Source organism: Oryzias melastigma, linkage group LG20 (assembly GCF_002922805.2).
Source record: "Oryzias melastigma strain HK-1 linkage group LG20, ASM292280v2, whole genome shotgun sequence".
NCBI lineage: Eukaryota > Metazoa > Chordata > Actinopteri > Beloniformes > Adrianichthyidae > Oryzias > Oryzias melastigma.
Genome location: NC_050531.1, coordinates 4,878,748 through 4,904,607, shown reverse-complemented (window position 1 = coordinate 4,904,607; position 25,860 = coordinate 4,878,748). Strand labels below are relative to the sequence as shown.

General features: G+C 40.8%; 1 protein-coding gene across 4 annotated transcripts in view; it reads left to right on the top strand.

Annotated features, from left to right (window-relative positions):
* gli3 (GLI family zinc finger 3) overlaps positions 1 to 25,860 on the top strand; it is a 156,493-nt gene that overhangs the window by 92,491 nt on the left and 38,142 nt on the right. For all 4 annotated transcript variants that reach the window (XM_024280157.2, XM_024280158.2, XM_024280155.2 and 1 more), the window contains 2 exons: positions 20,872 to 21,077; positions 25,443 to 25,604. In XM_024280157.2, coding sequence (XP_024135925.1) covers positions 20,872 to 21,077; positions 25,443 to 25,604 — 368 coding nt within the window. The remainder of the gene's footprint in view (positions 1 to 20,871; positions 21,078 to 25,442; positions 25,605 to 25,860) is intronic.

The following is a 25,860-nucleotide window of genomic DNA, read 5'->3' as shown; positions in this document are numbered from 1 at the left end:
AGTCTGTGATTCAGATATTTTTAGGCCAGCAGAGAAGGCCTTGCAGGCCCTGACGGCCCGCCACTGATAAATAGGTTGACCATTTATATATTGCAACTGTGTGTATAGACACAGTATATATATATCACAGTATATATATATATACAGTATATATATATATATATATATATATATATATACTGTATATATATACACGCAATTTTCATCGTTTGAAAATTTCTTCAGCCATCGCCATTGAAGGAACCATAAATTACAGAAGCGTTAACGATGATCCCTCCGCATCATATCTGATTATCTCTGTCCCGCTGTCACCCAAACAGCAGGAGCAGAGAGGCGAAGGCCACTTTTTCATCCTCCTCTCCGACTGTCCAAAACCCATTCTGTGTGACTTCATAGGTCACACTCACTCCTTCCTCTCCTCCTCCTCCTCCCTCTTTAATACTTTCTCTATGGAGTAAGTCAGGGGGACAGGCGGTCACGCAGTCGCCGCTTTATGATTAATGGTGTTTATTCTTGACAGAAGGCTCCTTTATTTATCTGCATTGCAGTTTCACTGATACTATCAGTCACCTGAATGAAAAATATTCAGTCATACCAATTTTGCAGTATAATTGAGTAGAGTCACTTCCTTTCAGTTTTTTTTCTCCCTCTCAACCCCTTGCCCCCCTCTCCCTCTCTATCTGGCAGCCTTATCATCGCCACAGTAATTTTCGCGCCGCGTTGTTTGATATGGAGAGGCTGACTTTAGCCGCATTTGACATAAAGCCTCTTCAATTTTCACAGGAGGAGGAACGGGGAAAAAAGGGGGAAGAAAGGAAGTTGTGCGGCACTCTGTAGGGGAAACCATCCTCTTCCTCCTTTTTTTCTTCTGAGGCAATTTCAGGATTTAGAAAGTAAGGAGATAAATGCCTAAGCAGAAATTGAAGTTATCTATTTTATTTTTTTTTTTGGTAATACACAAGTTTGTGAAGCTTAAGTGGGCACTGGAGTCTCTTTCCCCTCCAGCCTGTGCGCGGCACCGTGATAATTGGAGCCGGCTCTGTGTTTTGAAAATGATGGATCCAACAGGTTAAAGGCAAAGAGTGGCTCAACAGATACGGTACGGGGTCTATAAAGGTTTTAAGGTGGAGTCATTACCAGTGCGGATCTGTTAAGGCATGTTCAAAAACTCCATTTAGCCGGATAGGATTTCCCGCTTTCCTCCGCCTCCCGCCCGCGTGTTTGGATTTCTCCCGGGTTCATAAATGTCATGTGGATTTTTCATACCTTCTTTTCATCCTCTGTAAATTGTGATTCTCTTTTTTATGTAAATCAATTCCCGCCTGTCAACAAATATTGGTGTTTGAATTTAATTTAAGGGCTCAGTTAAAAAAAAAGTAAAAGAGGAGCTCATTCATCGAGTACGGGAGGCCTGAGAATTTGCACATGTATCCCATTAGTGGATTTGATTTCCTATACACGAGTCATTTGCCCCCTCTTCATGTTTGAGATCTCAATTTGTAGCTCTCCCAAGGAGCACAATGGAGAACCAGGTCTGAGGGGAAGAGATAACAGGCAGGTGCCAACAGCTCCGCGCAGCCAATGCACCTCTGCAGCCACGCACTTAACAACCATCAGTTTTTTTATCACTATTTCTTTTTTTCATTTTAAAATTGATTTGCTTTGAATTCATTGTTAAATTTGATCATTTCTAGTGTGCAAAAAAGCTTCTAGTTATGTCAAAAAATTATTTCTTCTGCAGATGGAATTAAAATGCTAGTTTTAATATTATTTTATGTTTAATAGTATAGGTTATGTATTGTAGAAAATCAAATATTAAGAAAAATTAAAGCATCTTGTATTTGTAAACATGCTAACAAAATGAATCAGTTTTTTTTAATTAAAATTTTAACCTTCTGTGTTGTAATTTTTTAATTTATTATATCCAATAGGGCTGGTTATGGTTAGCCACGATTGGTCAATTAGTCACGATTGTTCACGGTTGGTCAACCAGTCACAGTTAGTCAGTTAGTACCGATGGTCGACTAGTTACGATTAGTTGATCAGTCACAATTGGTCAAGGATGGCCAACCAGCCACACTTAGTCAAATAGTTCCAGTTAGTCAACTAGTCTCGGTTGGTCGTACAGTCACGATTATTCTATCAGTCACGATTGGTTGACCTGTGACAACTAGTCACCATCGGTCGATTAGTTACGATTTGTCACAGTTGGTCAGTTAGTCACTATTGGTCGAAGAGTCACGATTAGTCACGATTGGTCCATCAGTCGCGATAAGTCAATAAGTTCCAATTAGTCGTGATTTGTCGATTAGTCACGATTGGTCACGGTTAGTCAACTAGTCAAGATAAGTCAATTAGTCCTGATTGTTTGACCAGTCACGATTAGTCGATCAGTCACAATTGGCCATTTAGTCACGATTGGTTGAGGGTTTGTCAACCAGTCACGATTAGTCGACTAGTTCCAGTTAGTTGACTGATCACAATTGGTCATGATCATTCCATTATTTATGATTAGTCACAATTGGTCAACCAGTGACGATTGGTCACTGTTGGTTGATCAGTCGCAATTAGTTTATTAGTCAAGATTAGTTGCGATTGGTCGACTAGTCACGATTGGTCAATGATCAACAACTCACAAATAGTCCCGATTGGTCGGCCAGTCACGATTAGTCGATTAGTCACGATTGGTCAACCAGTTACGATTGTTTGATTAGTCATGATTAGTCATGATTGGGTGATTAGTTGCGATTAGTCACAGTTGGTCGATCAGTACAATTAGACACGATTGGTCCAGACTGCTCGACCAATTGTGATTGGTCGATTGGTCACAACTATGTCAACTATTGAAATAGTCGACGACTTTTTTAATAGTTGATTAGTCAACTAGAAAATCGCCGCAAGCCGGTTTTCTACTTCAGAATTTGCTGGAATGACGTTTATAAAAAAAAATTACAGTAAATCAAAAAGCATAAACGCTCTGCTGTTAAATGCTTAAAGGTTTCTTACATCAATTGTCCTAATTGTCTTTATTTTTAGTTAGTGTATACTTTAAACACTTCAAGTTTAATGCTAATTATGGTTAAGATGTGGGTTTCACATCCAGTTTATGTTTGAACCAATTAGTCGACTAATCAGAAAAATAATCAGTGATTAATCGACTAATAAAATAATCGTTTAAAATAATCAACCCTAAATAAAATTGAATTTTGTGAGATAAATTCCTAAGATGCATCTAAGTTAGCCTCACAATCTAATCAAGCAACACAAAGATCATATAATTTAACAGTTAATGTTGTCTGTCAGTTTTATTAGCTCCCTAATTGTGATTGGAAGAGCTCCTCCCCCTCGTCGGTCGGTGAGGACCTATTAGGAAGCAAAGACTCGAGCTGCAGTGTCAGAAGAGCCTCCCAGTAGAAGCAGCTCTTCTTCAAAAGGATGAATGGGGGATTTTTGATAGAGAGGTTGCTTCTCCTCTAATGCAGAACGATCAGCCTTCAGCTGTTTTCATACAACCTGTGCCCTGTCGCCGCCGCGCAGAAATGTGGAATTTCCATTACTCTGATCTCTGGGCTCCAGATCTCGCCATCCCACTCCGGGGGCCAGTTATAGCAAGTAACGAGACGGAGGGAGTCGTGTCATAAATCCTCTCCGACTTTTCCTCCTTTTCCCTCTTGTTCTGCAGCAGATGATTGAAGGCAGCCGGAGCAAAAACAACATGAAAAATCGCCGCGCTGTTCGTTATGGAATGCTTATAACTAGGACTGGGTATTGATTATAAACGATGTAGTTCGATTAACAAGAGCCTGAATTGATTCGATTCCGATTTTGGTTTTTTTTATTCAATTCAATTTTGAGTTCACACATTTATACTAGGGCTGGGAATCAATAAAAAAAAAATAACTTATTAACTACAAATCTGGAAATAATTAATCGCGATTAATCGCTCTGCGCAGCAGCCTTCAGAAAGACGTTTATTCTCTGCCTTATTTATTAAAATAGTTGTCCAAAAACTACAAATAGATGTCATATTATTTTTTTTATTGAATAAAATCTCAATCACAGAATGTAAAAAAACGTTTAAGTTTATTTTAGACACTGATCTCACAGCTGCATGGCAGGAAGACTGAGTGTGATTAAAAAATATTAACAAATTAATTATGTTTTATTAATCGCCCCCTAGTTTATACACATTAGTTTAGGGATACATAAATAATCTACTATATGTTTTGAATAAATTTATATTACTCTGATACAGTTTACATACTGTAAAAAGTATTACTGAAATAATAAAGTGTTACAAGGAGAAGTTTTATCAAAAATGTTCAGATCATTAACATTATAAACATTGTTCTGCTTCTCCTGGAGGACGGTTCAGTTTGGCCACTAGTTGGCGATCACACTATATCATTACACCTTATTCCAGAAGAAAAAAAACTTGTTTTTGACCACAAATGGTTACTTTAAAAAATATTTCCTTAAAAGAGTTTGGAAAATTAATGTAAAGATGTCAGCAATGAATGTTCAGGTAGACCGAGCGTTAGCATTAAACGTTAGCATCAAGCTAGCAGCTTTAGCTTTATATGCTAAATTGATTAATATTTTTATGAATTGATTATTGATCTGTTAAGCTTAAACCCAGCCCTACGTTTAACGTTTTTGCTAATGTGAGAGGAAATGAGCTTATTCCCCGTCTTCCCGCCCAGCCCTCTGTTTGTTTATCTGCTACATCACAGAAGATTTCACTCCTTTTTTTCCTCTCCTCACCAGCGCAAATGAATTCATATCTCAAGCCTCGCTCATCACGGTTATCAGATGTGGCGTCCGTTACATCTGATAGGGACCGGTCGGGTCTAATGATGCTGTTTGAAGAAGAAGAAGAAGCTCCATTGCTATTTGTGTTTTCTCTTCTCTTCAGAGATGCAGAGTCATGACAGCTGTAGAGTGAACATCTCACAAAAGGGCTTCCTCTGTGACCTTTCTTTGGCCCTCCTTTTACACACCTTGATCCCAGCTTTGAGGAAAAGATGAATGCTTTCCCCCAAAAGTAGGCCTTATTAGGAATTCCCTCCCATCCATTTCACTTTAAAGTTTTCAGGTCTGCGTTTAAGCCTCCCAAAGCTTCATCAAGCCAGAGCGTGGCACCGCCGCGCGTCCGGCCCCCTTCATGATTAAATATCAAGGAACAACATTTGACGTTTTATTAGCCCAACAAGATGGATGAAATGGCCAGAATAAAGTAGGCTGTGTCTGTTCACTTTCCCACCAGCGAGTGCCTTTCTTCTGTCCGGCGCTCTCTGCTCAAGAAGAAGAAGAACGTGTTCGGAGAGCATGATGGATTTCACTCTGAAAAGGAGATTTTCAGAACATATATTTCTGTGTCTGGTACCTGATGCTGCTGTTCCGCTCCCTCTGGGTCCCCTACTTTTTTTTCCCTTTTCCTCGCTGTCTGAAGGATTAACCGTCTCCAGCAGCGCGTCTCCGCTGTCTTGCATTGTTTGTGATTTGCTCGGGCCGTCCGTGCAGCTGCTCATTTCTGCAGCCCAGTGTGACGTGGAGAATTGAGAGAGTGGAGAGGTGGGGGGGGTGCCTCGCGGTCCCGGGCCACACTCATTCACCTCACCTGTTGGCTGCACCATCCCACCCATGCTCATTACCTGACATGTCAGCTTGCGAGGGCGATGGGGTGTGGAACCTGAGCTCTGTATGGCTGGAGGCGGCAGCTGGATGTTTGTGTAAGGCCATCGAGGCGATGCTTGAGAGGGAAAAAAAAGATGGATGGATGGGCTTCCTCTCTATTTTTTTTGGAAGTTTAGCACTTAAACACCCAGGAGTCCCCTTCTGTCTTGTTCTCTGGCCTGAGGCATGCCAGAGGAACTCAGAAAACTCACTGTGAGCTAATTGTGTGAATGCTAACACTATAGTGATTCTCCTGCTCTTTTCTGTACGTTTTTCCGCACGTAAAAACCGAATCACACTTTCAACGATTTCAGTATTGGTATCAAAACGTTCAGGAAGTTTATAAACTTTATATATTTTTAAAAATATTAAGCAAAATATGCTTCATAGGACAGACTAACGTTTTTGACTAATTTAGTTCACTGAAGAATTTTATGCTAATTTGGAGTTTAGCTCATACTTTAGCAACAGGCTAACGTTTTTAGCTAATCTGTTATCTACTGGGATTTTTATGCTACTTTAAAGCTTAGCTTTTATTTTAGCATCAGGCTAACGTTTTTGACTAATTTAGTTTACTGAAGAATTTTAGGCTATTTTGGAGTTTAGCTAGTATTTAAGCAATGTGCTAACTTTTTTGGCTAATTTGTTATCTACTGGGATTGTTTATGCTACAGTTTAGGTTCTATTTTAGCATCAGGCTAACGTTTTTGACTAATTTAGTTTACTGAAGAATTTTAGGCTACTTTGGAGTTTAGCTAGTATTTAAGCAATGTGCTAACTTTTTTGGCTAATTTGTTATCTACTGGGTTTTTTTATGCTACTTTACAGTTTAGCTTCTATTTTAGCAACAGGCTAATGTTTTTGACTAATTTAGTTTACTGAGGTTTTTTATGCTAATTTGGAGTTTAGTTCATATTTTAGCAACATGCTAACTTTTTTTGCTAATATGTTATCTACTAAGGTTTTTACAGGTAAATTTAGAGTTTAGCTTTTATTTTAGCAACAGACTAACATTTTTGACTTATTTAGTTTACCAAGGATGTTTGGGCTAATTTGGAATTTAGCTCACATTTAAGCAACACACTAAATATTTTTACAAAATAGACATCTAGTAGGTATTTGTAAGCAATTTCACTACAAATGTTTCAGAAATTTAGGTCAACTTCAGCGCTCTTTCATAGTTCTTTAACGAAATTTCCAGAATCTTTTAGCAAATTTATCATTTTGCAAATAGAATTAGCATTTTCAGCAAATCCCTACAGGAATTAAAGTAAATTGAGTCACCATTTTTAGCAAAAAGCTTCAGCCTCTTTAGCGACTACTTTCAGCAAAAAGCATTCACACTAGCATTATCGCAGGTAATGCAACTTTTCTACTTTTACCTGCGCTTGTTCTCCTGCTTTGGCAGAAATAAAGTCAAGCATGAAGAGGAAAAAAATCCTTTTTTTATTAAACTTTTTTCCATCATATGTGAACACTTCCCCCTCCTCCTCCTCCTCTAAAACTCCTTGAAATTACAGGAAAAAAGGCCGGCTCATTTTGTGTAATTTCACTTTCATGTTTTCCTGCCGCACACTCGCTTGATTCGTTTTGGTAGACATTCTTATCTCAATGGCTGAAATTACGTTTAATTGCAGTGTGGAAAAAATGGTTTTCAAAAACAGCCTGTGTGAATAGGAAAAGAAAAGAAAAGAATAAAAAAAGCCCCGCTGCGTGGCAAAGCCAAACATGGCGTTTTTGCTAAAACAACGTTTTGGGAAAGTGAGAAGATGTAATTCTGCCTTTTCTGATAAAGCGTAATCCCTTTCCTTTGTAGACACGCAGCCCCGATTTAAAACGTTTTTCACATGTGACCTCGTCTGAGCAGGTTTGTGCCGAGTTCAAGGCGGCGGCGCTTTGAGGATGAGCATGTGACACCCTTCTGTTATGACTTCAGCTGTCACACTCCCTGAATCCTGTTCATAAATACATATTATCACTCCAGCGAGGCCGCGGTGATGTATGGAAGCGGTGAAGTCTGCTGGCGGTTTGCTGTCAGGAGGGGAGGCGTTCAGCTGGACGTTACCCGTTTGTGTGTAAGGGCTGACTCTGCAGTGCGCGGGAATGTCTGGCACGCCTCCAGATGCATCCCGTCGAGAGGGAATCCTGCTCGGTGTGACCCTGAATAGAAAGCCTTCCCCACCCCCTGGACCCACCCAGGCCTTTGATGTCAAAGGGTCACGCGGAGTCCTCCGGGACCGGTGGGCATGGTTACTCCGAATGCCTGGCAACCCCTTCATAACCTGCCAGAGGCTGCTACTCAATTATCGCCCTCCAGTGTATAAATAGTGCAGAAGAAACATTAGGGCTTAATGAATTCAAGTGGATTGTTTGTAACCGTTTTCACATTAGACTCTTTGTGCTGACTGACACTTAGTTTTCTTGCTTTGGTTGTAAGATTTTATATTACGACAGCAATCAGACTTTACAACCAACCAAAGATTAAAGGTGTTACACACTGGCTGCGTCGACTTGTGTTTGACCCTTGTGCTATCTTTTGGGGTCCAGATGACCCCACACTTACATTGACGTGTTATCCCTCCCATGACAAAGGTGGACAAGACTTCATGTCTGTCTTTGGACACCAGTGAAGATTCAAAAAATTGAGCCACTTTCAATGAAAAGTCTATGCAAACGTGCAGGCCAGAAATTTGTCCATGATTTTGCCTAACTAAGTTCAAGTCACGCGCAACTTTCTAAGTCCAGTCGTGGGCTCTACGTACAAATCAGGAAAAAGTTCAACCGGTTAAACATTTTCATGCTTAATTGCACTGTGACCAATCAGGCACTTCCTTTTCAAAACACGGAAGTACCAACCGTTGTAGACATGATCACAAAAGAGAAACTAATAATTGTGGTCTGTGTCCACCTGGATAAATATGACTCCAAGACGGACATTTATAGGAACAGAGATGTGAAAACAAAAAATCTGGAGCAAGATTTGCGGGATTTGTACCGCTTTGACTTTATACACTGAGCCTTTACCAACTGTAGGTGGCGGACGAGTGTTAAAAGAGTTAGAAACACACAAGAAGAAGAATGACCTCACCTGTGTGTCTGCCGCTGGTCTAGTGTGAACACCACCGGCTAAATACGCGTTCATAAAACCGCGTACACCACGCTCGGCCGGTGTGGATGCAGCATCAAAGGGAACCAAAGAAAGTTGGTGACATAAGCGAACTGGATTACAAATTTGGGAAAGACACAAATATGAAGGATTTACAAAAAATTCTGATAGTAGCTGCATTTCTGTTAACTATGAAATTGCGCAAATTGGATTATCGATAGTAAATTTGGTTATTGAAAGAATCACAATTTCGAAAAAAATCGCATTTAAGGAAAAAAAGGTTTTTGAGGAAATGGTTGTTGGGGCGTATCCAAATGTAAATTTTTTGGCAAAACTGCAATGGAAACACTTTTTTCGATTCCCATCTGCGACTGTCAATTGACTAGCTGCTTGAGTTGGTTTGTGTGTATTTGCATTATTACGATTTAATGAAAACAGTTTCATCGCGAAATTGTGTTTTTTTTTTGACATTTCGAGAATTTCAACAAAGTTTTGTGTAGTAGAAACTCAGCTATTGCCACACCAGGTGATCTGGTGTAAATGGTGTATACTGCAAACACTGTTTAACCACCAGGAGCAATGCGGGGTTCACCGTCTTACAAAGGACAATTTCAACACATGGACAAGCAAAGTGGGACCAAACCTTTCAATCAGAGGTTGATCGAACTACCTCTGCACCACGGTCCTCCTGCGCAATACTTCCCCAAACTGATACAGGTGGATACAGGCAAAAAAAATGGTCGAACTTGTATGTGGTGCACAGGTTTCCCAGACAAAATATCAAGGTCGTAGACATTGAGAGAAAATGTTCATGCAAATTTGATCTACAAGCAGTACTGCAAGCCACAAGTTGTAGTGCACGCATACATGTAAGGGTAAGTAAGGGTGAAGTAGGTGAGACGCAGGTGTGTCGTACAGATTTTTCTGCTTTTCAACCCCTGAAATCCTGAAAATTGTGCAAGGAGTCAGTGCTGTTCTCGTGATATGTGCAAGCTCCTTGGAAAAAATGACATTGGACAATCAGAACATAGATTATATGGAGACCCTACTGGCGTCTGGAGACACTTACATATCACCTGCATACCCCATGCTGTGCATGGTCAGTAAAGTACTTGCACCTTACTAACCAGTAGAATGTGGCGCAAGAAGACCATACATCTGGATCCCCCGTACGTCATATATGCCTTATTGATACTTCACGGTACACTTATCACACGCACGACAATGCTACGTCCCAATTGTCCCTTGAAGTGACTGTACTAGCCTCAAGGGAACTGCAAGACACACCTGTGTGCCCCTTAAGATGCTCCTCTCTATGACCTTCCATGGGTCAGGACAACCCAAAACCCTGCAACACCAGTACCGGTCAACCGATGTCACTAGGGGTTGACGTTTCTTGGTGTTTTGATTGCCTAATTATCCAAATCAAATTAAGACAAAGTACAGCACAAACGTTGGGTTCATTAGAACCAAGTCTACAGACTGACCCTGTGTGAAAGTACCCTTCAGCTTTACACCTTTACTATTGTTGGCCATCAATTATTGTCTTTTCTTGCTTCAATCCTGTATTACATTTATGACTTAGTGGCTGAGTGGTAGAATGCCCCCCTGAGTCTGGGTCATGGTGGGTTTAAATCCACTATTAAGTTATCAAAAAGACTTCTTCCCTTTGGTCAGAGAGAAAACATTTTTTATAACCAAACAAAGTTGAAATTCAAAATTGAATTGATATTTAATCAAAACTGTGAACTAAAATAAAAAGATCTGTTGGTTTATGTGAAAACTTCCCAGTTTTCAGTGATACTTACGAAGTATTGTTAGTTTGTCTCTTTTTTTCTCACTTAGACTCAGAAATGGGTGTGAATTGTGTATTCATTGGTGAACCTGCTGTGTGCTTTAGTGGTAATGAAGACTTCTCTACTGAACCGAGAAGCTGGAATATAGAATATCCACCTTCCTAGGTTTGTGTGTCTCCGTCTGCCAGTCTTCTCTTGTCTCCGCTCCCCTTTCCTCTCTCCTTGGGACTCAGCTGGCTCTGTTCCTGTGGCCCTTTGATCTCAGTGAAAGGGTTTGGAGCTTTAAAGTGCCTCTGTTTCCGCTGTCAGGAGCCCCGCTCTTCCTCCTTTCTGGTTTAGGCTTTCATAGCGGTGGCAGCAGTGTTGTGGGTTAGGCTGTTTGGAGTGGATGTGGGGGTGCGGGTCTTTACGGGTTGCTGAGATGTTGTTGAAGTTGGGGGGGGGGGGATTTTTTTTTTTTCTCCGCCTGGGTCAGGGGACTGAGACTGATGTCAACTCCATTCAATAATAATGAAAAAGGACTATAATAGCAACCTGTTCTCCATTCTAGTCAGTCCCTGGAGGCCACAGCTGAGGTGTCTTCACTGTTTCAGTGTTTTAACAAACAATTACTCTTAGAGATTTGTTTTTAACTGTTCATTTGAGCTGGGGGTGTTTGGTCTACCACCATAAAGTACAGCAGCTGTCCAACAACCAACACGTAAGATGATCTCTTTGATGGCTTGTGGAGCATGTTGGAGCATGTTCGGGGAAGCACAGGTTTGGTTTTGAAGACTTTCCCTGGCTGCTTGTTGAGAATTGAAGCTTTCATTGTTCTTGTACGATTTATTTTAGCATAATTTAAAGGAAGTTGAGTGATAAGGCGTGGTTAACAGCCTGCTCACATCAAAAGACTTGTTTTTTTAAACCTTTAGTTGACTACTTGACAAATTAATTGCCCACCAGGAGTAATAAATGCAGTTCCTGAAATGACCACTGGAGGCAGTTTTTGGAAAAAAGGAGCAAGTTAGTTACAAAGCCCAAACTTTAAACCCAAAATAAAATGTTTGCATGTTTTAAATGTATATTTCATTATTGTTTATTCATTTTTTGGTAACATATATTACATAGTTTAACTTTGTTAGAGATTAAGTTTGTATACATTTTGTGAATTTAATGCTTCACAATTTGGTGTAACTATGAGTAAACACAATGGAAATTAGCATTTTGTTGTTTTTGGAGCGTAATTGAAGTGCTAGCATTTCAAGGGACCCAATGTGACATTAGAGATTATCCATCTAACATATTTATATTTAACTTAGTCGCTCACATTGAGTGTATATGAGAACTGGATTGAGTGACCCCCTCCCCATGTTCCAACAGGAAGTACCTGCTTGTTCCAAGAAGCCAAAATCCCATTGACTTCGATAGAATAATATACACATATTACTCATTATTTCTCTTGTCCAACACATTCTCACTCCCAACTCATCATATGGACATATGGTTCAGGCCCCCTATGTGCCACTTTTTGACGTTTTGGGTGTCCCCAACTCGACGTTTTTTGACATGTTGACTTTTCCCATTAAATCATGGGGGCTCAACCTCCGGGCTTCAAATCAGTTCTGGTCCGAGGTCCGTTTGGTACAAGACCACATACGCTTATCAGGGTTTGCCAACCCTTTGGATGCTGACCAGTACCTATACCGGACTGGTACCCTTTCCCTAACCCGGTACCGGTACCCAAACTGGTACCGGTTCTGGGTCCATGACCGCATCAGAGGGTTAAGGACCTGTGATTTAATGGGAATAGCTAGCAAGTCAAAAAACAGCGAGTTACGACACCTTGTTCCAACATGGCAGCATCCATATAGCTAACAAATGGCCAATACTTTTATTGGTTGGTGCCAACAGTGAACCATTTACTCACTTGGTCCATCCATCTTCCTCCGCTTCATCCGGGACCGGGTCGCGGGGGCAGCAGTCTAAGCAAAGATGCCCAGACTTCCCTCTCCCCGGCCACTTCCTCCAGCTCCTCTGGGGGGACCCCGAGGCGTTCCCAGGCCAGCCGAGAAACATAGTCTCTCCAGCGTGTCCTGGGTCTTCCCCGGGGCCTCCGCCCAGTGGGACATGCCCGGAACACCTCACCAGGGAGGCGTCCAGGAGGCATCCAGACCAGATGCCCGAGCCACCTCAACTGGCTTCTCTCGATGCGGAGGAGAAGCGGCTCTACTCCGAGCTCTCTCCGGGTGACCGAGCTTCTCACCCTATCTCCCATGACGGAGGACCAACTGGAGGAGCAGTCTGAAGTTGCTCCTTCAGTTTACTTCAGTCCTACTTCAATTTACTCACTTGGTCCAGTTTTCCGAAACATTCAATGGTCATTCAGTTGTTTGCTTGAAATTTTTTTGTTTTTTTAAAGATGTTAAGGATTGTTCTGTCTTACTTCTTTGACTTTCAGCTCTTAATACTCTTTTTCTCGTCCTTCTCTCTATTTCAAACCTCCCATTTCCTTTCTCAATGAAGACATCTCACTCTGTGGTCAGTCCAATTGGATTTTGACCAGCTTTTTTGCTGTTCTCTGCTGTAAAGCAACGATCAGGAAATATTTTTAATGCACTCCCGTGTTATGCTTAAGCTAGAGGTTCTCCGGAAAGTGCAGCTCCTGTTTTTAGCGAAACCGCTGTGTCAATACCACCAGGTCTAACTGCTGTGCCACAATGATACCGTCTGCGCTTGAGTGAAGTCGACAACTTTCACCGCAACTGTGTTTCCTTTTGCAGCGAAAAATTATTAGTGTTGAGACAACCCTGTTCCAAACAAAGGTTCAAGGCCTGTTTACACGAAAGCACAACCCGCCGTGAAACCTCAAGTCTTATGGGGGCACATTTACGCTTGACAAGTGTATATTCATTCAATGAAATAAGCTGACAGCTTAAAATCCACTGACCGCTCCGTGTAAACACTCGGTGCCTTAAAAGAGGTGCTTGCTGGTTTGAGCAAGGCCATGTGAAGGGAAATGGCTTCCATATGTGAAAAGCTCAGGCGCTTTTTTTATGTGTGTGTGTGTGCACTTTGAGAGCTAATGGAGCTTACGGACCAATGAAAGAGAAAGAGAATCGAGTTTTCTCTGTGTGAAGGTGAAGCCTGTTGTGTTGCTTTGATGTTAATCTCAAATCAGTTGTTTCTGGGATCTGGCTCTTGAACGCACACCTATCCCCCCCCCACACACACACACCTCTACACAGGGTGTGTGCACATTGATTTTTCAGAGAATTTTCTTTTGTTGAGGTGATAAACACACTCAAAAAAATTACTCGAGTATATACTGGTGTATAACTCGCACTAGTGTTTAAATCGCAGGAGCAATAAAAGACAAAAAGCATATTAATAAGAAATATATATATATATATAAGTCATTCTAGAATTTAAGGTGCACTTTTTAGGGGATACTGCAATCTTTCTTAACAAATTTGCCAAACCCGGCGTAATGCTCCGTTCACACCAAACTCAATTCACGCATCAAGTTTGCATTAAATTTCGATACTCAGTGCTTGTTTTGTTGTGTGTGGGAGGAGCTAATGTCAAGTTACTAGCCTTATTGCTACATGGAAGCATCAACTGTATATCTCATTTACTTAGAAGACACAGATGATGTTGAGATATTACTCCTATTTATTTTAAATTCCCCCTTCGATTAAAATCCTGTTTTTTTGAGTTTTTAACATGTCTTTGTGGCATTTTTCTTATGAAAGAGAACAAATGTGAAAAGAAGTAATGTCGTTTTTACATTTCTAAGTTTTTCACTCCAAAAGCCACGCCCCCTCAGAGGAAGTTTTGGAAACAAAGGCTTCAGATCACCATGAAAAAAGGCTTTAAGACATTTCGGTTATGGGATTTTGGTTAAAAACTTCATAAGTATCAATTAAAAACACTAATGGGAACATTTTTGTAAATAAAAATTGTCATGGGGGCTTTGAAAAACTATAAAAGCATCAATAAGTGCATAATTATGTTTTTTTTCACGGTAATCTTTACCTTCTATTGCAGGAGCCGTAGTCTGAATGATGGTGCTTTCAGCGGTACTTCCATGTCTCTGTATCCCAGTTTGATGACTTTGCTTTTTGAAGAGTATTTGCAGTTTGTTGATTAGTTTGAGGAAATAAGAAATAAAATCAAAAATAACATCTCAATGCAAATAAGTCATTAAGTTGGGACGGAGAATGATCAGATTCTTCTCCGTGTTTGTTTTGAACGGCGCTTCTTCTTCTGCATTAATGTCAGTAGCAAATACTGATACACCTACAGTGCCCTCTAGTGGTTGTTAGTGGGAAAATAACTAGTTTATTTACCAGTGTCTATTTTTTAAACCACAAATTGCATTCCTGACCAAACTATGCAAAAAATCTCGATTTATACTCTGAAAAATAATAAATAATAATAATAATAAATAGCTAAACTCTAAGGAGTTCTCCCAGACGTCTCCTGAAATTTTCAAACCTAAGACTTCTAAGTTCACCCCTTTTTTCCCGCTCTTCTTCTCTTTTTTGTCCTCCATCTAGTTCTCCCCCAAATGTTTTAATTCTTCTCTATTACCTCCCGTTTGTTTTTGCTTCTTCATGCTTCGCTCTTCTCCTTTCCCATCTGCATCAATGATTTGTAACCTCCTTTTTTCCTGCGCTGCTCTCAGTTTGTAGGGTTTTTGCTGGGAGGACTCCTTCTTAAGTTAAGTGGAAATGCCAGATAAACAGAGGCATTGGGCTGAGGAGAAGCACTCAGTGCGTGACAGGGTCAATCAGCTTTACAACAGCCAGAACGGTAAACAGAATACAGCTCCCCTCAAGCAGGAGCAAAATATTTACAACCCCTCGTCTCGGCTTCGTGCGCCACAATAAAAACTAACTTTTGTCACGTTTTCTCCTCTTGACAAAGTAGATTTTTGGCATTTTTTCTCATGTGCATCCTCCCTGTGTGTGACAACTGTGTTGTGATCAGTGTTAATGAGGCGTGTGTGAACGGTATGATGAGGGCACATGACTCACTCATTGTTAACACGCACTCTTTCACACACACACACACCTGTTTTGAGGTTGCCCTCATTGTTGCCCAGCTCGCAGTGAAGGAAACATCAAATCCATCATGAGCGCTCTGACAGCTGACGTGCAAAAACACACCGATCGAGTGGAGCCAAAGAAAATTCCAGGAACGTTGTGTCGAAATGTGAGATATGAGTTTTAAATAGTGCTGTCAATCGATTAAAATGTTTTACTAGGTACATTTTATATGACAATATGGAGCTTTTGAGCAAAAACAGGCCAGAGAGAAAATGTTTCCCTTCATTTTTATTGTCTGAAATGTTTAAATTTATATTGTTATCTCGGAAGTGTAATTTGTGAGCACAAAAAACATCAACAGTAAGATAATTCTGGAGTATTACTCCAAGAAAACAAACTGACATACAACTATAAAAAACAAACATTGTATTTCTGCACTTTAAATGGCCTGGGTGAATACTCGATTGTGATTGGCTGCTGGGTGTGGATTCATGCCTAAAAAATAAGTTCTGGTCACATCTTACTATATATGCAGGCGTCTTCTAAACAAAGTTTTGCTTCATTTTCTGGACAAAAGCAAGCGGTATGAGGTAAACTGTCTCACTGAACTGACACTTTATCTTCAATATCGTGACTATCAGCATTTTTTTTTTTTGCCGCTACTGTCCAGGTCACCTTTGGCCCAGCGACGCATTGTCATGTTAATGTGACAACGGGCCGCATTATCTATCAAATAATCTGTGATCTAAACCTCAATAACAAAAATGAAGTTGTAAAAATGACTATTTACTAGTTACAGCGGGATAATGCTCCACGAAGTGCGCATTATCACAATTTACTACATGCCGTTGATTTTATTTATTTATTTCATTAATTGCGTGCGTTAATGGGTTAACGCTGACAGCCCTAGTTTCAAGCTACGTTGCCTTTTTATTATTCATATTTCTGTTAAAAAGTTACGGTTTTAAAGTTTTAAAAATTGGCATTCTGCTAGCTTTTGGACCGTTTTGGCATTTACAACGCTATTTTGGAGTTTAGCTAATATTTCAACTACATGCTAGCAGTTTTGGCTTATTTAGGCTTTTTTCATTTTTTTTAGGATATTTTTAATTTTAGCTATTTTTTTAGTTAGCTAGCTGTTTTGGCTAACCTGATTTTTTTTTTTAGGCTAATTTGGGATTTAGCTAATAATTTAGCTGGCTATTAGCTTCAGCGTTTTCAGATATTAGCTTAAGTGATTTCCGCTATCAACTTTAGCGTTTTTTAGCTATCACTTTCAGCATCTTCAGCTATCAGCACTAGCATCTTCAGCCAGTTTCAGCTTACAGTATACACACTAGTATTATCACAGGTAATGCTATATATGTAGTTCATAATCATTATAAAAAATTACAGTGTTAAAGTTTAGAGAGTTTTAGAGAGTTTAATAAACACACCTAAGGTGTGTTTTGGATTTTGACTCCCTGTGGGATTGAGTTTGACACCCCTGATTTATCGGAATAGAGCTGTGAAAGAAAATGGCCTGGAGCGAGATTTATGAGATTTGCACCACTTAAAGATTTGGCACCAAACCTTTTCTCAGGTGTAGGTGGCGGACGTGCGCTGGTGAATAAAAAACTATAAAGACAAGCCCCTCCCTTGAGCGTTCAAGAAGCCGCGTCTAGCGTAGCCAGCGTGTCTAAAGATGTCAGCTGAGATTGCCCATCCTGAGAAGGCGTAGTCCACCTGAGCTCGCTGAGCGCCTTTTGGCCTAATTATGGAGCACAAGAACAAAGTTTGTTTGTGTGAGAGCCCGCGCTCACATCTCATCCCGCGTCGGTTGTTTTCACTCCTCGCTGCTCATTACTGACCCTGGCCTGAGCTCTTTCATTAAGCGGGAAATGGAGAAGCGAAAGGGCCGGTCGGGGGATCAGGGGACGGGGCGGAGGTTGTAATTGGGTTGTTCCGCTCCCCCCGGCCTCGCTCAAGGTCACAGTGTGAGACAAGCCGAGGGGGCCAGGCCTTTCGCTCCTTCCCCGTCTCTCCGCCTCACCTCCCCTCTTCAGCCCACACTCTTCCTCTCCCTCCTCTCCACCTCCTGGGGTCCTTTGTCACCGAAGACCGGTCCACTGGGGAGCCACAGAGAAGCGGAGGGGCTAATTCAGTCTAATCTTTGAGCCCGTTAATGTCGGGCTGATATGTGGATTTCTCCACATCCTCTGGGGAAGGCCTTTGTGGTGAAGGCCATCATTATGGAGTTTCCAGGCCCTACTAACCAATTATAAATAGGCAGACAAATTAGTTCTTCTCAAACTTGGCTCTAAGAAGTTCTCCTGATTGTTCCCAACTTTATTTCACACGTCATTTGAAAGGGGACAATTCCGAGTAAAGCTTTTTGATAAAGAAAGGCCTGATAGTGCTCATTCTTGTGTGAAGCTTGCAGATGGATTTCAGATCATTCCGTACAGCTCGGAGCGCCGCGGCGCAGCCTCGCCTGTCTGGCTCTGGCCAGCGGTGAGCTCGGTCTAACGTTTCCCTCTGATTAAGACGCAGTGGTGAAAGCTGCCTTTGATCTGAGGAAATGTCTGCGTGGGGAGCAGTCGGAATGCAGCCTTCTCCTCTCTGCCTGGCAGATTGAAGGCGAGGATAAAGCAAGTGTCTGTTTCTCTGGCCCTGCCACCGGCAGCTCCTGCACGGTACTTAGATCTTGTTCGGGCCTAATGAAATGAGCACGCTTTCGCTGGTAAATCGGTTGAAAAATTGAATTATTCATGTTTATTTTTGCACAACTCTGGTGACATAAGAGGGGAAAAGATGTTCTTTTTATTAATTTAGAGAACTAATAGCTGGGAAGTACCATCAATTACTTTTCAAGTTGAACATAAATTTATTGAAATCCATTTTATACTAAACATTGAATCCATTTGTGGTCAGTTTGAGATACTAGTGTGAGAATAATCTAGTTCATGTATTCATTTTTGGACTAAAAATAGTATAATTTTTACAAGTTAATATATACGTCTTCCTTCATCTTACTTTTCTCTGAGTTTATTTTTTAAACATGTAACTGAATAGTTAAAAATGACCATTTTTAAAGCGCACAAGAGTTTCAAGTTTATTAGTAGGAAAACACATTTTTGCACAAAAGTTCAGCAATAAAAAAATAGAGAAATAAAAGACACCTTTCTATCGCCCACATGATATTTTGTCATATTGCCTAGCACTATATGGACATATGGTTCTGGCTCCCTTCGGGTCATTTTTTGACATTTTGGGTATCCCTAACTTGTCGGTTCTTGACATGTTGGCTGTTCCCATTAAACCAGGCGTCCCCAACCTCCGGGATGCAAACAGGTGTTAGTTTGGGGGCCGGGTGGCACAGTTCCACAGACATGAAAAAAATGCATGTGCTAATCAGTGGTCCACAACCCTGTGGACACATACCGGGACCCTAACCTATATCTGGTAACAGTTCTGCGTCGCGTCTGTTACCGCATCCAATACCGCGCCCAATACCGTGTCCCATACCACGTCTGATACTGCGTCCGATACTGAGGCCAATACCGCGTCTAATACTCCGTCTAATACCCCGTCAATACTGCGTCCAAAAACGTATCCAATACTGTATCCTATACCATGTTTGATACCACGTCTAATACTCTGTCTAATACCGCGTTCTATACCGCATCACATACACCGTCCTATACCGCATCTGATACCACGTCTGATACTGCGTCCGATACCGCGTCAATACTTCATCCAATACCGCGTCCTATACTGCGTCCCATACCGCGTCCCATACCAAATCCAATACCGCGTCTGATACTGCATCCTATACCGCATCCTATACTGGGCCTGATACCACATGTGATCTTGTGTCCCATACCGCGTCCTGAGGGTTGGGGACCCATGATTTAATGGGAACACCCAACATATCAAAAAAACAACCAGTTGGGGACACCCAAAAAGTGATGCGGAGGGGGCCAGAACCATACGTCTATAATTGACGAGTTGGGAGTGAGAATGTGTACATACAGTACGAGTGCCAAAATGTCTATTTATGATTTAGAACAATTCTGTCAGAAACAGTTTTTTTTTTAAATTTCTAATCAATTCATGAATCAATATCGTGATATATCTATGATTTTTTTTTTATTACCTTTTAATTTTTTTTTATTCCTGAAACTGGTTGAGATAAACCTAATCAATCAATCAATGAATCATTTGTCCATCGGGCTCGAGTCCAAACAGGATTCAGGACTTTCTAGTGAACTCACTTTATGGAAACTGCCAAGTTCAATTTTGGTCACGTTGTTTCCAATTCTACAATTCTATGATTCCAGTGGGCTGGAAATTACCCAGAATTCTTTGCAAAATGCTCATTAATGCTTATTAGGTTGGTGAATATAGACCACAATGCATTGCATTTGCACAATTTTTATAATTTTAAAAATGTATTAAGTTTTAGCTTCAGCACATTCATAAATATTCTTCATAAGATGCTTGTATTTATTATGTTTTTACTTTGGAAAACGGACGACGTCATATTTTTGCCAGTCACTTTCACTCAGTGGCCTAGTGGTAGAGTGTACGCCCAAAGATTGGAAGGTTGTGTGTTCAAATCCACAATGGAATCATACTAAACAGATTTGCTGTGATATGTCACCAAGTGGTTACTTGATGAGTTACACTTTCTATAAGTCACTTTAACCAGGTGGCCTAGTGGTAGAGTGTCCGCCCACATACTCGAAAGTTGTGGGTACAAATCCACAGTTGAAGCATACTTAATATATTTGCTTGGACATGCCACCAAGTGTGATGAATTACACTTTGTGCCAGTCATTTTAACTCAGTGGCCAAGTGGAAGAGTGTCCATCCATAGATTGGAAGGTTATGGGTTCAAACCCAAAGTTGAATCTTTCTTAACACAATTGTTGTGATATGCCACCGACTTGATTAAATTACAATTTGTGCAGGTTACTTTTACTACACCTACTGAGTGGCCCTGTGGTTGAGTGTCTGCCCTGAAATGGGAGGTTGTGGGTTTGAATCTAAGGTTGACTCATACTAAACAGAATAACTGTAATAAGCCACCAAGTTGTTAAATGATAAATTAGACTTTGTGTCAGTCGCTTTTACTACAACAACTCAGTGGTAGAGTGATCTGAAACTAGAAGGTTGTGGGTTCAAGTCCACAACTGAATTACAACCAATCATCTTTCCACAAGTAGAGCTTTTTCCTGAAGTGGAGTGTCATCTGTGTCCTCTGTGTGTTTTGCAGGGGTCCAACATTGGGGCCAAGTCCAACTTTCTCTGACATCCCCCTCATTCGGATCTCACCCCAGCGGAACCCCTCTGTGGGGGCAGAGTCGCCCTTCCACCCTCCACACCCCTACATCCACCCATACATGGACTACATCCGCTCCCTCCACAGCAGCCCCTCCATCTCTGTTCTGTCAGCCACCCGAGGCCTCAGCCCTGCAGATGGTGAGTAAACCTACACCAGAGCCCGACGCACACACACACGTGTCTGCACCCCAGCGGAGCAGGAACAGTCGGCGATAGACCTTTAAATATAATTGCTGAAATTGATCAGCGAGGTTGCTATTAAGAGGAATCTCAGCTCCGTGTATCAGTTTAATTCCTGTTGGAGATCAGAGGAGGTCAGGTGAGAGGAAACCAGATCCATCTCTATTAAGACCCAGGGGTCGGTTATCTGAGCGAGGGCGCCGCTGGATGGGAGCATTACCAGTGCAGCGCTTTCCTTTCTGGGTGAGTGGGTGGGTGGGTGGGGGCTCAGGTTGGAGGAAGGCTAATCCTTTTGATCTGCAAGACATGTCGGGGACCTCTGAGGATGCATCGCCGAGCGGCACGGTTACATGCAGTTACGCCGAGAGCGCCGAGGGGAGGCCGGATCCAAGTTCAAGACCGGAGGTCCCGCTGATCCGGGCTCCTGAAAGCAGCACGAGGTTCTGGAGATTATTCCAGACTGATGCAGACCCCAACAATATCAGCTGCAAAGAAAACATTACTTTCAGTATTGTTTTTTAACTTTACAAAGAAATAACAGACACAAAAAACTGTTTTTATCAAGAAAACAAATAATTTTATTATGGATATGAAATAAAATTAATACAAATGTTTACCCTAAAATGTGTTTATATCATTTAGACTAAAATATTTGTGTCCACATTTCAAAGTAAAACAAACCGTTTTTTGTGATTTTTTTTAGGGCTGGGTATTGGCAATAATTTCCAGAATAATTTTGATTCCGTTTTTTTTCGGATTCTTTCGATCCTCTCAATTTAATGCAGTTCAGTCGTGAGTTTACACTTTTTACACATTTGTTTAGAAATAGATTAATAATCTGATACATGTTACGTACTTTAAAATGTATTTGTGAAATTATAATGATATTGTTAATATAGCGTTACATAGATTCTTAAACTGAGAATTGTTCTGCCTCTCCTGGAGGGTGTTTCAGTTTGGCCACTAGATGGCGACTGCGCTACAGCATTACACCTTATTCCAGAAGAGGAAGAAAGTATGAGTAAAAACTGTGTTTTAGACCACAAATTGTTACTTTAAAAAATAATATGTCCTTAAAAGAGTTTGGAAAATGTATGGCTGTGAGTTTATAAAGATGTTCATTTAGTCATCAACGTATCTTTAGGTCGACCGAGCGTTAGCATTAGCCGTCCTATGGGAAATCCCATTAAACGTTTGCATCAAGCTAGCGGACTTTAGCATTAGATCGATCTCTACTTTTATGAATCGATTTTGATCTATTAATGTTAAATCAATTCAGATCAATTATGTGATTTTGCCAACACAACCTTACTTTTTTTTTTTTTTTACAATTTTAAAATGTAATTTTAAAAGAATTTTATCACAAAGCTAAATTCTAAAGACAAAAAAGAATAAATCTTAAAAAATAAACTTTTTTTTTTTTTTGCTTTTATTTGCTTTTTATTTTATCATCAAACTTATAAAATGATTGAGATTCTTTTTTATTTCTTTTTGGTATATGTAATTTAAAACCACAAAAGAAAGATGTTATCAATTTGTTATCGTAAAACAGCGTAATAATAACCTGTTGGGCCTTCCATAAGAGTTTGGAAAATTCATGCACGTGAGTATAATCAGCAACGTACGTTAAGGTCGACGGAATGTTAACATTAGCCATCCTATGGGAAATTTCATTTAACGTTAGCATCAAGCTAGCTGACTTTAGCATTACGCGTTAGATCGATCTCTATTTTAGTTGACCGATTATTGATATATTAAACTTAGATCAGCTAATCCATTTTATCAATCCAGCCCTCCTATTATTACAATTGTGTAGTTTAAATTTAGTAAAAAGACTAAAAAGAGAATAAATGTTAAAAATCGATATATATTTAATTTATTTATATATATTTTATATTTTTTGTTGTAATTTGAATGTTACTTATTAATTTTTTTTAATTAATCCCCATTCTTTCCCTGCTTGTCTCATATCTGCGGTAGTGACGTTTTTCTTGTAAATGTAAATTTAAATAACAATAAAAAGATTTTAATTTAAAATCATAAAATGTATAAGTTTTTGACCAAAATCCTCACTAAATGAAAGGAACTATTGTTGGAAAAAGCCCAATTTGGGGTCAAACATCCCCATCTTGAAGGCCCTGAAACGGCCTAATAGCGCGTTATGGGCCTTCCATAAGACTTTTTAATTTAATCTACAATGTAAGTTTAGGTCGACTGAGCGTTAGCATTAGCCGTCCTATGGGAAATCCCATTATACTTTAGCAGACTTTAGCTTTATGTGTAAGATCTATCTCTACTTTTATAGATGAATTATTGATCTATTAAGATTAGATTAATTAATCAATTTTATCAACCGAGCCTTATTATTTTTACAATTTTGTAGCTGTAAAGCCAAAAATGAGATTAAATGTAAAAAAAAGTATATACATGTTTTTTTGCCATAGTTTGAATGTTATTTATCATTATTTTCTCATATTTGATTTATTTCTGGTTTATGTCATTTAAAATCACAATAAAACAATTTTAATGATTTTCAATCGTAAAATCGAAGGATTTTTGACCAAAATCCTCCCTAAATGTAATGAACATTTAGTTGGAAAAAGCCCAATTTGGGGTCAGCTCTGATAAATGCTCTGACAAACTGACAAACATCCCCATCTTGAAGGCCCATAACGGCCTAATAGCCCGTTACGGGCCTTCCGTCTCTCCGCTCTTTCGCCCTCTTTAGCTCTCAGCGTGGCGTTGGAGTGTCCCCCCGAAAATGACAGATAGCGGGGTCATTTCCTCCCTCCACTTCACCTCATCCAGGTCCGTTAAAAGCTCCTGCGCGGCTTTTCCACCAGAAAAATGGCCAACCTCCGATTGCCCTAAATCAAAACAGTTCCCCCAACCTACCACATGATCCCATTCCCGTCATAATGCTGTGAATCATGAATGAGGCTCCTAATTACTCCTTTAATCAAAGCAGTGATTAATGAACCCATCAGCTTTTGTGCTTAGTATATCACCGCTCTAACAGAGAGCCTCCCTCTTCAATATGCAAAGGCTTTTTTCCAGTAAAAAGTACATTTGAATAATGATGAATTAATTAACAGAATCTAATGGAGGTTTAAAGTGGGTGGGATTTAGTGCCACCCTCTCGCTGCCACACATTTGGTTTCACTTTTAGTTTCAGAGGTAAGCTTTACCACTGATCCCATTGTTGGGCTGTAGGAGCGCCCGGTGGCTCGCCGAGGCCCGGGGCGTCTTCTCCACGCCGAGTGCCACACTCGTAGCCTCCCCTCCTCCTCCATTTTTTTTTTTTTTTTTTTTGCCCCCAGGAAGGCAGTCACATGCCAACATTTCTGATTTAGAAAGCGCTTTTACCGGATCCTGAAAGGGACACATTATGCTTGAATGCAGCAGCAAAGCTGAGGCGGAACACTGGGGGACAATTAAGAAACTGCCCCCCCCGCCACACTTCCACTGAACACATAAAAAGGCAGATCGAATTAATTTACAATTTTTTCTTGCCTTCATTCAACCAATCATGGATGCACATTGCTTAAGAGGAAATCTCCTCCGACTGCCGTTCTTTATTTATTTCCTCCAGTTTGGGGGGGAAAAGCTGCATCCTCTATTCTCCTCACATTTGCATATGGAAGCCCACCACCAGATGCTTATTTTAGGCTGCGGTTCAAGCAGTCTATAAGTGAGGGATGATTTGGAAAAGTGAAGTGGAGGCAGAACGGCGTCCTTTGTGCTCGCTCGTCTTATCTGGGCCGATTTGCTCCTTTTGTTTTCCTGCAGAGTTTAAAGGAGCAGGTTGCATATCTGCAGACTGCAGCCTCGTGCACGTGTGTGTGCGTGTGTGAAACACTCCATCTGTGGCAAAAGAGGCATTAGCCCACATACTCTTTACCACACGCGCATATATGTGCACTCTGATCAAAGACGGGTGAGATCAGAGGAACGCCTGTTTAAGGGGAGTATTGTAAGATGATCAGTTATGCTGCTCTTGACATGAATGCATCGATCAAACCCGGATGCTGACTCGCTGTAATCTCTGAGCAAGCATCCTGTAATCCCCAGCGAGGCTCTCCACTTCAGGTGACGCTCCCCGTGCAGCTGCTGCGCTTTCCTTGATGGAGCCGCTAATGCGTTCATTACTGTTCCGCCGAGCTGATTGTCATCTAAAGTAGATGGGAGCGAGCTTTCGGAGCCGCGCAGGTGCTCCTCCCCGCTGCGTTTTTCCCCTCGCCCCGCCGACTAATACATTTGTTTAACTCGGGATTCAACAGGTGCTGCCACATTTAGTCTTTGTTTCTTTCTCGCCCTCTCCAGCGACTCACACTGGTCTGACGACCGCCGACTACTACCACCAGATGGCGCTGCTGGCAGGGCACCGCAGCCCGTACGCCAGCGACCTCCTGCCGTCCGTGGCGTCCACCGCGGGGGCCACCAGTGCCAGCGCCCTCCACATGGAGTATCTGCAGGCCATGGAGAGTAAGTCTGCAAAAAACGATAGATTATCATGCTTTTATTTTGTAGTTTTAGAACAAATACTTCAACAAAACTTGTTTTTGTTTTATTTAACTTTGTTTATTTAATTATTTTATTTTATTTATTTGGAGTTTAGCTAATATTTGAGCAACATGCTAACATTTTTGGCTAATTTGTTATCAACTGAGGTTTTTATTGTCTAATTTAGAGTTTAGCTTCCAATTTAGCAACAGGCTAACATTTTTGATTAATTTAATTT